Here is a 15,359-nt window from a genome sequence, read left to right as displayed (position 1 = left end):
TTCGTGCCCCAGATTGGGAGGATCCCATATGCCGCGGAGCGGCTGGGCCCGTGAGCCATGGCCGCTGGGCCTGCGCATCCGGAGCCTGTGCTCCGCAACGGGAGAGGCCACAACAGTGAGAGGCCCACATACCGCAAAAAGAAGAAGAAAAAAAAAAAACTTTATATAAAATGCCATCATATTGTAGATATCATTCTGCAACCTGCCTTCTTCACTCAACACTATGTGTTTGAGATTTACTTGTGTTGAGACACATAGATTTTTTTAGATTTACTTATGTTGATACATTTTAACTGCTATGTGGCATTATATAAGCAATCTCTCTTTATATGCCATGGAAAGCCTACAAACTGAAAATATATGCCATATGTGGTATATAGCAATACACTGGCTAATGGTAGGCCACAAATCTAGCTCCAAGCTACCTATTAGCCAGTGCAAAGAAAGAAACATGACTCATTACATACGTCACAGAGTCTGCGAGTTGAGAACAAACCAGCATCTTGGGAGAACCACTACCACTCCTGGCACTGAAACCTGAGAGAAATTTCTCCTGTAGGCTCTTCTGATGGGAACTCAGTGTCATACAATGAATCACACCCCAATAAAATTCTATGCACATTCAAACCACTTCCATAAGGCTATTTATTTCCTTTAACTCACTTCACATGGGATAATGGCAACACCAAATATATAGCAAAAGATTGTGTCTGTGAATGTTCTTTCCACCCAGTGAGTCCCTGTCTGACCCTCCCCCTCCCTATGACCAGATTCCCAGTCCCCAAGGACTGTGGAAGTACAATGGTCCAACAGCCAGGAGCTACCTCAGGTCTGGCTCACCCCAATCACATCTCTGCTAGCTGGCCTTACCTTGGAGAACTTCAGGCCGCTCACGTTAATGTTGCATAGGTCTGACGGATTCTTCACACAGTGGTGCTTCAGCTGGAACACAGTGCAGACAATCAGCGTCAAGGCCCCAACAAAGCTTATATAATTGGCCAAGATAACAAATGACTCCCTGTTGAGGAGGGCAGCCTGGCACAGTGGAAAGAGCACACGCTTTGGAGCTGCTCAGAATCAAGCTGCCACCTCAGCTCTCCCACCTCTGTTTCCCATCTGTAGGGTGGGGATGGAAACTTTGACTTTACGTGGTTCTTAGGAAGATTCCTGCCTCTTTGTTCCTTCTCTGTCTTTTCTGGGCCCCACTTCCTCTACTTGGCTCTTAAAAAAATCGGTATTTCCGGGGCTTTACTAATCTCATACATTTGTCATAATTTGTGTGCTTGTTCATTCATTCATTTATTCACCAAATATTTACTAAGCACTACTCTGGGCCATGTTTTGTGCTAAATATATCAACAAACTTTCTCCTAATCCTAACTAAACTCTTTGACGTAAGTATGATTATGTCTCTTTTTTTTTTTTTAAATAGTTTATTGCAATGTTTAATACTTTTTTTTTTTTTTTTTTTCCGTATGCGGGCCTCTCACTGTTGTGGCCTCTCCCGTTGTGGAGCACAGGCTCCAGACGCACAGGCTCAGTGGCCATGGCTCACGGGCCCAGCCGCTCCGCGGCATGTGGGATCCTCCCAGACCAGGGCACGAACCCGTGTGCCCTGCATCGGCAGGCGGACTCTCAACCACTGCGCCACCAGGGAAGCCCTGATTATGTCTCTTTATAAATGAGAAAGGCAAGGCTAAAAGAGATAAAGTGACTTCCCTAAGGTCCCACAGCCAGTAAGTGATAGATCTATGATTTGAATCCAAATCTGTAATCACTAAACACTATGCTCTTAGGACTACCATATGTTGCCCTTCACAATTAAAAAGTCAGAAGAACATCTCAGCTTTGGAGTTTCTATTTGTTTAATCAAACCCCATTCTTTTTTTCAGTTAATCATTTAGTTATGGTACCTTTTATGTTTAGGCATGGAACTAGGAATTTAAAAGACAATGAATAAGAAGCAGAAATATTCCATGCCTTCTGAAAGCTTAAAACTGCATGGATGCCAAGGAGCAAGCAAGTATTTATAAACATGATAAATATTTTAAAGGAGAAATTCAAGATGCTATGGGAGACAGTAACAGGAGGTCCTAACCTCAGTGTGGAAGTGAGGAAATACTCACTTGAGGAAGTAATATTTCAGTTGATACCTAAGTGCTAAGTAGGAGTTGGTCCCATGAAAGTGGGTAGCAGGGGTCGTGAAAATTATCAAGGCAGGTGGAAGCAAGGTGCTTTTGAGAGGATGAAAAACAAAATAAGGCTAGGGAGGCAGTCATTTGATCATTTGTGTCCATGTTGGCTCTGTAAAGGAGCGTGGATTTTATCCTATAGTTAATGGAAATCTGTCAGAGGTTTTTTGGCAGGGGGCTGATAGAAATTTTATAAAAATTGCTATGTCTGACACATGCAGAAAGGATGAGAAGACAGGAAAGGGTGGTGAGAGACCACTGTACTAGACATTGTTAACTGGCTTCTCTAGAGCCACTTCTCTACTTCTTCCTTGTTAAAGAACCCCAATATCGTTCACATTTCTCTGAGTGGATATATCCTTCAATTCCAGCTCCACAGGCTAAGTCTTGACTTTGTCTAATCCAGTCATGGTGGTCATGTTCCCCTAACCATTGACTGTTGGGATTTGTGATACAGGTTTGGCCAAGGAGACGCTGAATGCTGGGGGTGGGAGGCCAGTTCCGGGAAATTCTTACCTTTAAAACTCAATGTAAGACAGTGACAATCCCTTTTCTACCTCTGGATGTTATCCTTTAAATGTGATGACCAGAGTTCAGCAGCCATCTCAGGATCATGAAGGCAATCAGCCCAAGAGGACAAGCTAATGTGCCGAGGATATAAGAGCAGAGAGATGGAGGAACCTGGGACTTGGAAGAAGTCATTAAACCAATGAATTAACCTACCCTAGAATAACAATGCCTCTGGCTTCTCTTTATATGAAACAAAAGCATGCTAGTTGGTTCAAACTATAATAGTTAGGAAGTTACTGAATTAGTCCAATAAAAGATGATGGTAGCCCAGATTAGGGTGGTGGCAGGGCAGATGAAGAGAAGAATACAGATTTGACAACTAATCAAGGTACCAGGGCTTGGTAATGGCAGGGAGGAGGGTGGTGAGGGAGAGGCACGTGTCAAGGGTAACCCAAAGTTACTTGCTTGGTGACTGGGTAGATAGTATTGAGACCATCATTGAGACCATGTATTAAACACTAGAAAAGAGGTGTTTCGGGGATTTGGAGTAAGGGGACTGGTGTAGAAGGTCAATATGAAGTGCCAGTGAAACGTTCATATCCAATAGGCGGGTAGGTACCCCATTACTCTGAAAAACATCCTTGATGCTTCTGCTATCCAAAGTGGCAACATGGGTAACAAGCTATCTCAGTTAATGGGGGATGTACATGTTGAAAACAAAGGGGAAAAGAAGAGTCTTATGGGAAGTGTTTCTGCCCCTCCTCAGTACTGTTGCTTCAGTCTTCCTCATTCCCAGTGAGAGGTGGACCTAATAATCAAAGAAATTCCACAGGACTCTGCAAAAAGCTTATACTATCCACCTTGAGCAGAGATGTAACCAGCTGCCTCCTTGAAGCTCTCTTTCAGCATCTGATCTGTACAGAAACCTATCTCTTGGGAACCATAAGCAAAGCCTGGGTACAAACTAGGCTGCCTCGGAGTTCTTCTTAGGGAGCTATGAGCACTGGACTGCACATGAATATTGGTTTACAAAATGTGTCTTTGCAAAGCCACTGAAGCATTGCACAGAGAAGATGTGAAATTACCTGGCTGGTCTCTAACACAGCCACCCCAGTGCCCTTTGTAAAGCCTGCCCCAGACACTGGGTATATCTAGTTGGCATCCCTGGCTTTCAGCCAGACCCTAAACCCAAAGGACAAAGACTGTGGTATGTGGGGCCTCCCCAATCCCCCTGCTCCTAGAGAGATCTCCCCAGAGCAAAGCAGGAATCTTTATACTCTACTAGGTGCTAGAATACGATTTTTCAATTTACTGTTCCCCCTGACCTACTGCTTTGCCTCTCTGGCTCAATTAAGACTTTTTACCTGATAAAATATAAAGGCACAGCCTTTGCAGTCGGTAGACCAGAGTTCTAATTCTGAGTAGTTCTAATCCTGGGTAAACCAGAGTCCTAATTACTAGCTGAGGGAACTTGGCCAAGGCAAATTACGTCTTGGGCCCTCAGTTTTTGCATCTGCACAATGGCAACAACATAATAGGGATGATACCTATCTCATAAGGTGGATGTAAAGAAAGCTTTACATATAAAGAAAGCTCTGGGCCCCTTCATCATCCTGGCTATACTCAATTTGCCAAGATCACTCTAATAGTTTGGGGTGGATTGGGGGTAACTGTACCAGAGGGAAGCAGGGCAAGTCCTTGCCCCCCACCAAGACAGTCGTCAGCTGGTGCTGCCAGCCTTTCAGGATGCATTTACTCTCACCAGAAAAGCCTGGTCCAGCACGTGTCCCGGAGTGTCCATTTGGTTTTCTTGTCGAGACCCTTTCTTTCCTCCAATCTCAAAAGAAACCTTCTGGCTTTCCTGACCTTCAGCTCGTGCTTCGACCACACCCCTGGGCTTCTTCTTGAGGCTACATTTCCGAGTCACTAACCAGTGTCCTCGGCCTGTTGGGAAGATCAGAAGAGTGACAAGGAGCAAACTCCTCCAAAGCCACAACTTGTGCACTTACAGAATGTTAATCTTTAATACTAAAATGAAAATTAGCTCCTTGTTACCTAATATGCACCAGATACCGTGCTGCAGCTGGGGAGGGGGAGCGTCTATATACCTGTCTTTCTTTCTTTCTTACTTACTTACTTACTTACTTTACTTACTTACTTACTTATTACCTGTCTTATTTAATTGGCCTCCAACCGCAAACCCAGTGAAGACATGCTACTGCCCCCATTTTACAGACAAAAAGGCTAAGACTCAAAGTGTAGAATGACTTGCCCAATTCCTTCCTCCACATTTTTGCCTCCAAACTCTAATTGTTCCTTCAAGATTGTAGATAAAGTATTTCCTACTCTGTGACGCCTTCCCTGACTCTCCTCAGCAGAGCTGATCATTTTTTCCTGAGCCAGCTAGTTACTGCCCCATTTGTCATCTCTTGGGTAAAGGTAAAGCCCATTGTGTGACACCAACTCAATGGGCTACATCTTCCCAGAACTTACCCTGGATTCTATCATTATACGGCAAAAGTTGCATTAGGAGCTCAGGATAAGAAAGTGAGAGGACAGCTGGCATTTTTTAAAGACCCAATAATGCATGCTCACTGTAGAACGAACTAGAAAATGTATGTTAAGTAAAAAGAAGAATATGAGGTTTACTAGTAAGCCCACCTAACAAAAATCGTGACAACATTCTGGAGTCTGTTCTCTCCTTCATCACTGGTTTATTCATTGTAATCTGTAATTATTGTATTTGTTCACTTGTTTATTGTCTGTCTTGCCCTCTAGAGTGGAAGCTCCATGACAGCACAGACTTTGATTCACTCATCTCAGTATTCCCAAGGCCTGCACAGAGCTTACCACACTGTGAGTGTTGCTGAACTTGCCCTGAGCCACAGCTCTCACCCACAATCATCCATTCAGACCTTTTCTGAGCATCTACTTTGCGCCAGGAGCTGGGGCTATGGAGAAGAATACAACGGAGGATTCGAAGGAGCTCAATAATGTAAAGGGTGCTGTGAAGCCCAGAGCGGGGAGCTACCAGCCTAGGGCATGAGCTAGATCTTGTATGTTGAAAGTTGACTAGGTGGAGATGGAAAAACCAAAGATTGGGACTGCACAGAAGAACAGCACAGAGCTGTGGGAACCAGCTTGGTGCCCCTGACCACTGGCTCTCTGCCTGCATAGGCCGCTAGCCCTGCCTCAAGGGCTCGCCTTCACTCAACTGACCACTGCTGCTAATCCTGCGTCTTGGATGCAGCTCCCATCCTACGTCTGACGTGAGCCAGTTCCTATTCCCATCCTGGGCCTGACAGCCCAGGCACTCATTTCCCAGGGCTGCCCCCATCTAGGCCATGGACCTCTGTCCTATCCCAAAGGCCCAAACTCCTAGAGCCTCCAGCCTGAGCTGGTGCCAAAACTGCCAACAGAGCCAGGAAGGAAGGCCTGGAGTGTGTGGGGAGATAGACCTGAGGGAAAAGAGGTGAGGCTGGAGAGGTCAGCAGAGTCAGATCTCAAAGGTCTTGAGGACCAGAATAAGGAGTCTGGGTTTTAATGGGGTAGGCTTTTAGCAGGAAGAGTATTCATGGGAAGGTTTTTTTCCCCTGTAACTTTTCATTTTGAGATAATTTCAGACTTCCAGAAAAGCTGTAAAACTAACACAGAGTTCCTGGACAGCTTTCACCCAGGTTCCCTAATGTTAACATCTTATATAATCATAATGCAATGGTTAAAACCAAGAAATTAACACTGGCATAATATTAGTAATGAATCTACAGCCTTTCTTTGATTTTTGTCAGTTTTCTCACTCATGTTCTCTTTCTGTTCCAGGATCCAATCCAAGATCTCACATTTCATTTAGTTGTCACGTCTGCTTAGTTTCCCCCAAACTGTGACAGTTCTGTAGTCTCTATTTTTCTTGTGTGATCTTGACACTTTTGAAGAGTACTAGTCAACTGCTTTATCAAATGTCCCTCAATTTGAGTCTGTTTGATGTTTTCCCATAATTAGACTAAGACCTTGCAGTTTGGCAAGAAGTGATGCTATGCCCTCCTCAGCACAAAATGTCAGGGCATACATGATGTCAATATGTCTTATTACTGGTGATGTTTATTTTGATCACTCGGCCAAGGTGGTATCAGCTTAGTTTCTCTTAGTTACTAAGAAGTCCCTTTGTAATTAACAAAGATAGCTCAAGACTATACAAATATCCTGTTTCTCATCATACTTTGACCCACTAATCCTAGCATCTGTGATGATTAATTTTGTGTCAACTTGGCTAGACTATGGTAAGCAGTTAGTCAATCAAACACTAATCTAGGTGTTGCTGTGAAGGTATATTGTAGATGTGGCTAACATCCACAACCAGTTGACTTTAAGTAAAGGAGACTATCCTTGATAATGTGTGGGTCTCACCCACTCACTTGAAAGACCTTAAAAGCAAATACAGGCTTCCCAAAGAAATAAGAAATTTTGCCTTAAGACTGCAGCATTGGCTCTTCCCTGAGTTTTCAGCTTGCCTGTCCTATAGATTTCAGACTTGCCAGCCTCCACATTTCATAAACCAATTCCTTAAAAATATATAATTTATATATGTGTGTTGGTCCATATATATAAACACATATACATATATGAAAACAAAACTTGTAGGAGATACACACACACACACACACGGACATACATACACACATCTTATTGATTCTATTTCTCTGAAGAACCCTGACTGATACAGCATCCATAGAAGTTTCTTGCCTGTAAAAGTTATTATTGTGATGTTTTAATAGTGATTTTCCCCCAAAAAAGTAATTTTCTATTTCCTTCATTCCTTCTACATTTATTGACTGTAATTCTATTGTAAGGAAGGACTCTTCCTTCTCTCCCACTTATTTATGTATTCTTAATTTAATTATATCAGCATGGGATCATGACTATTTACTTATGCTATGGATTACAACCCAATTCTACCTTTATTTTGCTGCTCATATTGTTCCAGCTTTGGCCATTGCGCGCTCCTTCAGTTTGGCACCTATGTCCTTTCAAATTGCCCCCATCATTTTTCTGAGCACTGCTTTATTTTCTGGCACCACACAGTATTCCAGGCTCAATATGTATTTTTCTTGCCTCAGCCCTAGAAACAGGTTTTTGTCTGAGGAGCCCCGGCTTTGTTTACTGGAGAATGGTATTTAGAAATCAACATCTAGGCGGCAGGCATGCTCTTTGTGACTGAGGTGTCATTGCCCTCAGTGGGCCAGGAAATACATGTACATATATCAACACATGCAGATACATATGGCTATATTTATTTCTCTATCTGTCCATCTATATGTGTGTGAGGGGGTGTGGATGTGAAATCATGAGTGCGTACTGAGAGCTCCATGGGAGGGTTTTCAACAGATAGGTGGCCAAAGAAGGTCTCTGTGTGAAAAATGAAATCACTCAAGAGAAGTGGGGAGCACAGGCTGGAGGAGAAGGTTCTTCTACTATTCCATGTACAGAGCGACCAGCACGTCATTTCATCTAGGGTAAGCTAGGGGTACTTCTCCCTTGCTCTACCCTTTCAAAGCAGCAAATCCAATCCAGTGAACCCACACTTCTCGGCAGCGTTCCACCCGCAGGACTCTGCTCAGAATAGGAGGAGTCCTGTCCCAGGGGAGTCTTTAACTAGATAAATGTTTGAAAACCTACTTAGCAGAGTCAAGTTTAAGCCATTTTATTTAGGAGCTGGGCAGACTATAATTGCGCATCAAGTAAGAAACACAGAAAGGAAGACGGCTGACAAGAGAGGATGGGCACTGAGGGATGGAGTAGCTGGACACGGCTTACTGGAAGAAGTGGGAGAAGGGCTGGGCCTTGTGGGATGGGAGGAGTTTGGATAACTGGGATGAGGGCTGGAACGTTCTGGGCGAATGTTAAAAAGCTATGTGAAAATATTATAAACACTATGGACCAGGGCATAAATCAAGGAAAGGGGTTGTAAAAAAGGATAAGGGGGGTTAGAGCAGAAGGTAAAGGAACCAGCAGTGAGAAGTCACTAAACAGAAGGGAACACTATGGTTAGATGTGCACTTTAGCAGGTTCCCTGAGAAACCCTGTGCACTGTTGGTGGGAATGTAAATTGCTGCAGCCACTGTGGAAAACACTGTGGAGGTTCCTCAAAAAACTAAAAACAGAACTACCATATGATCCAGCAATTCCACTCCTGGGTATATATCCAAAAAAAAACAAAGTCACTAATTCGAAAACATACATGCACCCCAATGTTCATAGCAGCATTATTTACAATAGCCAAGACATGGAAACAAGCTAAGTGTCCATCAACAGAGGAATGGATAAAGAAGATGTGGTACATATATACAACGGAATACTACTCAGCCATAAAAAAGAATGAAATTTTGCCATTTGCAACAACATGGATGGGCTTGGAGGGCATTATGCTAAGTGAAATAACTCAGACAGAGAAAGATAAGTACTGCATGATATTGCTTCTATGTGGAATTTAAAAAATACAACGAACTAGTGAATATAACATAAAAGAAGCAGACCCACACATACAGAGAACAAACTAGTGGTGACCAGTGGATGGGGGTGGTGGTGAAGGGGCAATATAGGTGTGAGAGAGTGGGAGGTACCAACTGCTGGGTGTAAGTTAGGCTCACAGATGTACTGTACAACACGGAGAATATAGTCAATATCTGTAAATGGAAAGTAACCTGAAAAAACTGTATAAAAATAAAAGAATTCTAATAAATAAATAAAATTAAAAAAAATAAGGCTCCCTGAGACTGCTCGGGGGAGATGGATTGGAAGGGAAGGGATTGTGTAGGGGCAGGGAACAGCAGGGAAGGGGTTGAAGAGGAAGAAATGGGTGTCAGGGACATTCTGAAGCAGGAGCTGGGCGTGAGGCAAACGTACTGATCTGAGAAGTCACCTGACCTTCCTCTGGCATCCGAAGCAGACTTTTGGCCGGAAAGCAGTTGCTCAGATAAGGCTTCCCATCATCCAGTTTGTAGACTCCTGAGGAGGCCATGTCCCTGAGAGCCAAGCAAGGAAAGCAAGAAAGTAAGGAGTGAGAAGGGACAGGGTTGCTCTCTCACCCCAACGCAGCCTGTAAGCTCACCAGGACCACCCCGAACACACACCCGAGCTCCGAGGCCCTAGAGGTCCACTGATCTGCTTCAGAAATGGGCCGGCCCTTTAGATAACAAGGGAGATAGGCCCTGAGTTTTTCGGTTCAAATCAACCGTAGCTCAGTGAAACACTAGAAAAAGCATCACTTTTGGGCTCAGACAGACCTGGTTTGGATCTTGGCTCTTGCCTGACTCGTTGACTGGGAAATTCTCTACCCCTCTAAGCCTCAGTTTCCTCACCTGTAAAATGTCCACCTTAATAGACAAAGGAGAAGATCAACTTGGAAAGGTAGTGCCTGGTACACATTAAGTGTTCACTAGCTATGTTCTTTGTTTTGAGTTCAGGGAAGAGGGCTCTCATACTTTAGGCAAGATGATGTGCAAATAATGAGATGTGAACTGGATAAATGGGGTTTGAGAGATGAACTGAGTTTTCTGATAGAGAGAAGGATAAGCATTAATAGAAAGGGCCACAGGATTAAGGGCACGGTGGTGGGTACATCTGATGCAGTAAAGAAAGAACCTGACCCAGGAAGGGGAAGGAGGTATGTTTGGGAGTCTTGGACAATAAGGCTGAATGGGAAGGATGGTGCCTGCTTCTGAAGGCCTTCAGTGCCAGGCTAGGAGCCCAGGCTCCACACTGTAGGTAATGGAGAGATGTGGATGATATCTAAGTTGGGGAGAGCCATGACCCAAACTGTGCTTTAGAAAGAGAGGTCTGACAAATATAATGCCTGGTGAAATGGGATTCCATTGGTCAGGAGTCACGAAAATTCCAGCTCAGAAGTACACTCACTGCTTTCATTAAATCTTTCATCGTCTCCCACCTAGAACACTGCAACAGTCTTCTGACTGGATTCCCACTGAGCAAGCTTGAGTCTGGTCTTGAAGGCCACTGGAGACCTATGTCCTAACTTTCCAGCTCCAGTCACTCCACCCAAGAGGCTCACAGAATCATTTTCTATTCCCCCAAACACATTCGGTCTTCCATGTCTTTGTTCTTAGTGTTCCTTTGGCCTAAAATAGCCCTATCCACCTTGTTCATCTGGCTGATCTCATGCTTTAAGATTCAGCTCAAATGCCACTTCCTTTAGGAAAACAATATCTTATCAAAGATCTAAATTTTTTGAAACTTAAGCTCTTAGAGATTGAGATTTTTCTTTCAAAGGATCCAGTCATTCCCTAATCTGCTTTGGGATAGCTTCAGACAATTTGGGGTAGCAGAGGTTTGGGAACCTGGCCAGGGGAAGGGAGACCCTGGCAAGAATGTGGAACCCTGAGATGGAGCGTCTGGGAAGAGATTCAGTACAAAGAAGGAGCAGAGTGGAGAGCTGGGATCAGGTGTCCTGAGAAAATGTTTTCTGGAGGTGACAAATATGAAAAGTAGAGGGGTGCAGTAGGAGGCGGCAACACTTTTAGAGACAAGAGACTTAAATTTGAGACTAGTTTCTACTACTAAGCTGAGTGACCTGCTGCAAATCACTTTACCTCTTTGGGCCTCAGATTTCTCACATATAAAATGAGGATTAAAACCTGTGCCTCAGAGAATTGTTGTGAGAATTAAATGAGGTAATAGAAAAAAAGAAGCTTCTTTCTAGACCCAGTCCAGATGCCATCCCTTCCATAAAGTCCTCACTGAACCTACCAGAGGGACATAACTGCTGTTTTAGCTAAACTCTGGAGTTTTTCTTCTGTAAGTCTTTCATGGCCAGACCCCTTTCTACCTCATAAGATCACTAACAATCATGAGGGGGCTGTTTCAATGGCCTCTGAACCTCCAAGTCTGGAAACATGTCCAATTCACTGTCTCTCTTCCACTCTTGGAAAGCTCATAGGAAACACCCAATAAACACATGTGAGCCAAATGAAGGGTACAATGGTACTCCGAGGGTCCGAGAGTTTTTATACATATTTCTAATCTCCCTAACTAGACTTTGAGCACCTCCAGGAGAAGGATAGCATCTATGGTGTTCATCTCTTCTTTCCCAGTACCTAACACCTGGCACATAATAGATTCCACAAGTACCTGTGGAATGAATGAGTGATCTTGACATCTCCTTTGGTTCAACACAGGGCACTGTGAATTTCCTGATCCCTGACCACTCTGAAAAGGGTTGGGGGCCCTTTCTATGTGCTTCCACGATACTCCATACTTCTCCTAGTATGACATTTATCATTTTATTATAATTGTTTTCTCCCCTTACCAACTTCCCACCTGCTATGTGGCCTATAATACCTAGTGACCTATATAATCCCAGAGCCTAGCATAGAGCCTAGAACACATTAAAAATGTGTTGGGAAGATGAAGGGATGGATGGATGGATGGATGGTTGGATGGGGAAGACAGTCATCCAGTCAATCTGTCTTTCAGGAAATCCCTCTTGTGACCAATCACACCTATCTGCTAGATGGGTGAATGAATGAATGAGTAAATAGCTGCCTGGAAAATGTTAGAGAAGACGACTGCTGGAGAAAACTCCAGTAACTTGCAGAATATGGGGACCTTGGTTCTGATCTGCATAGTACTTACTTGATCTTTGATTTTGGGAAAGACCTCTTGACTTCCTTTTTTTTTTTGTTTCTCCACCTTTAAAATAGATATTGCACTCCTTCTTAGTTTGCCATTTAGAGCTCTTGAACTTTCTCATTAATTATATCCTACTGTGACCCTTCGATCCAAAATGTGTCTCACCTGGGGCCTAGAAAAATACTACAGGACTAAAGATCCCAGAAACAGATAGAAAAGAAATAGAGACAGAGACATAGACAGGGCGGTGGAACAAGAGAATAATTTTATGACAATGGGGTGGGGCTAGAGTGTTTAATAGGAAGTGCAAATCACAAATTAGAAAGGAAAGGATCATTTACATGACCATTTACACAAAATAAACTTATGCATGATAAAACCAGCAAAGGCAAAGTTGAAAGGTAAGACACACACACACACACACACACACACACACACACAAACACACACACAGAATAATGCTTCTCATCTGCATACATTTGCTTTTTCCATTCCTTCGGTCTATCACACTTCTGCCCCTCTTCTTTGCCTGACGCATACAGAAGAACTTCCCGTATATCCCCCTCCTCAGGTTGACCCTCATCTGTGTTACCACCTCAGCCCACCTCTTAATGAAGGCACTGTGCCATACTGTATTATAATGGCCTGCTTACCTGTCTGTTCCCCACTCCTTACACCCTAACCTCAGTGAGCCTCTCTAAGGCCAGGCCTGGGTCCTACCTACATCTTTATCCCCAGCGCCTCAAACAGGGTGTGGTCTATTGAAGAGGCTCAATTGAGTGCTTACTAAACTAAATGGAACCATGAACACAATACTATGGAGTTCTTCATTCTGTCTGCAAAGAAGGAAGAAGGATCAGGGAAGTTTCACAGAGCAGGTGACATTGGAGCTGGGTCTTGAAACATAAGTTATAAAAATACAAAAAGCTACAGGGGCATCTGACTGGATTGCTTCACAGAGGTGAAGAAACTGCATCTAATAGTTTTTAGTAATAATTATGTTCATGTGAGTGTTAGCTTTATCAAGACGGGTGTTTTGCCTGTTATTCCGGGGTATGTGCCCAGTGCCAAGAACAGTGACCACTCCATAGTAAGTACTTATTCCGGGGTATGTGCCCAGTGCCAAGAACAGTGACCACTCCATAGTAAGTACTGTTTGTTCAATCATTTGGACACTTATATGAAGAATTCATGGGGAGTTAAAAAAAATGATGCAGTGCAGTAGATCACAGTGTATTAAGTCCTGTTATGTGATAACTCTAAGTCATTAGAGTAGGAGTTCCATGAAAGTAGGGAACAGGTCTTTTCTGATCCCCTAGTATCCCTTAGTACAGTTCCAAGCAATGTTGGTGCTCAATAAATATTTGTGTAAAAAAAAAGAAGTAATAAAAATCTGGAATATTATTACATCCTAAAACTGTAAAGGCAGGGCGGCAAAGGTGAGATAGGCTGAGACCTGTGACCCTTTACTAGAGTGCTTGCACCTGGACAAACAACTCCTTGAACAACAAAATACAAAGAAACTCCAAGGGACTAAAAGTAACTGCATGCATGCACAGCTGGGGCAAATTATGAACAGTAAGACACAAAAAGGCCAAAAGCCAACCGCCACTTCTGAGGTGTTAGGAGCAAAGGCAGGGTACTGCCCATGACCCCTGCACACAGCACCACCAATGGGGTGGGCAGACCACCTAAGCCCTCCCTCCCACCTCACCCACCCATCCCCCCACCCTCACCCCATTTAAGGGACCAACTCACCCGCCACCCCTCCACCCTCACCTGTTTCTTGTTTTGCTCCCTCCTGCTGCAGGACGAGTCCCAATAAAGCCTTGCCTGAATTCCCCGCCTGGTCTCTTACCAATTTCTGTTGATTAAAGAGTCCAAGGACCCCAGGTGGTAACAAAGGGAGCATGACACTGGTTTGATGTCAAAAAAATAAATAAATAAAAATAAATCTGGGGGTTTCCCTGGCGGCGCAGTGGTTAAGAATCTGCCTGCCAGGGGCCTCCCTGGTGGCGCAAGTGGTTGAGAGTCCGCCTGCCGATGCAGGGGATACGGGTTCGTGCCCCGGTCTGGGAGGATCCCATATGCCGCGGAGCGGCTGGGCCCGTGGGCCATGGCCGCTGAGCCTGCGCGTCCGGAGCCTGCGCGTCCGGAGCCTGTGCTCCGCAACGGGGGAGGCCACAGCAGTGAGAGGCCCGCATACCGCAAAAAAAACAACAAAAAAACAAAAAACAAAAAAAAAAAAGAATCTGCCTGCCAGTGCAGCGCACACGGGTTCGAGCCCTGGTCGGGGAGGATCCCACATGCCGCGGAGCAACTGAGCCTGTGCGCCACAACCAATGAGCCTGCGCTCTAGAGCCCGCGAGCCCCAACTACTGAAGCCCGCGCGCCTAGAGCCCGTGTTCTGCAACGAGAAGCCACCGCAATGAGAAGCCCACGCACCACAACGAAGCGCAGCCCCCGCTCGGCGCAACTAGAGAAAGCCCGTGTGCAGCAACGAAGACCCAACGCAGCCAAAAATAATAAATAAATAAATAAATAAAATTTATATTAAAAAAAATCTGGCTGCTAAACTAGGTTCTGATACATGCTATCCGGCCTTGGTTAAGTGCCTTAGTTTCCTCACCTGGTTGGTCCGTTAGGAGACTAAATGAGAGGATGGATATATACGCACTTAAGAGAGTGTGAATGTGAGTTCTCTGTAACACGAAGACAATGCTAACAGCTAAGATGACAGCCACCAAAGAACCAGTACGTACAGTTACAGGGCTAGAAAAGGATGAAGGACGAGCTCCTGCCCCCTCCTTGCCAAACGCTACATCTGGGGCGGGGGAGACTCTAACCCGTCACGCAAACTAAGTTTCCAGTTTCCAGGCGCACCTGCCTCCGGCGTCGCTTCCGCCTCCGAGACGTCCGCGGGGGCGACGGCCCGGTCTGGCGGGATGCGCGCCTGCGAGCCTCCCGGGGAACTCGGAGCCGCTCCACGGTGGCGCCTGCCACTACCTTCTCCAC

At 44.7% G+C, this 15,359-nt stretch overlaps 1 protein-coding gene across 4 annotated transcripts in view; it reads right to left on the bottom strand.

The window, feature by feature from the left end:
• Positions 1 to 15,350, bottom strand: part of XRRA1 (X-ray radiation resistance associated 1) — an 89,739-nt gene extending 74,389 nt beyond the window's left edge. For 3 of the 4 annotated variants that reach the window (XM_060104926.1, XM_060104928.1, XM_060104927.1), the window contains exons 1-4: positions 15,228 to 15,307; positions 9,624 to 9,721; positions 4,465 to 4,646; positions 871 to 942 (exon numbers count right to left, since the gene is read on the bottom strand). In XM_060104926.1, coding sequence (XP_059960909.1) covers positions 871 to 942; positions 4,465 to 4,646; positions 9,624 to 9,717 — 348 coding nt within the window. In that variant the 5' untranslated portion in view covers positions 9,718 to 9,721; positions 15,228 to 15,307. Of the gene's footprint in view, positions 1 to 870; positions 943 to 4,464; positions 4,647 to 9,623; positions 9,722 to 15,227 lie in introns of all 4 variants that reach the window. The other variant, XM_060104929.1, reaches the window with a different exon arrangement.
• Between the last annotated feature and the right edge of the window lie 9 nt (positions 15,351 to 15,359).

Source organism: Mesoplodon densirostris, chromosome 7 (assembly GCF_025265405.1).
Source record: "Mesoplodon densirostris isolate mMesDen1 chromosome 7, mMesDen1 primary haplotype, whole genome shotgun sequence".
Lineage (NCBI taxonomy): Eukaryota > Metazoa > Chordata > Mammalia > Artiodactyla > Ziphiidae > Mesoplodon > Mesoplodon densirostris.
The sequence above is the reverse complement of the archived record's forward strand: the minus strand, read 5'-3'. Positions and strand labels throughout refer to the sequence as shown.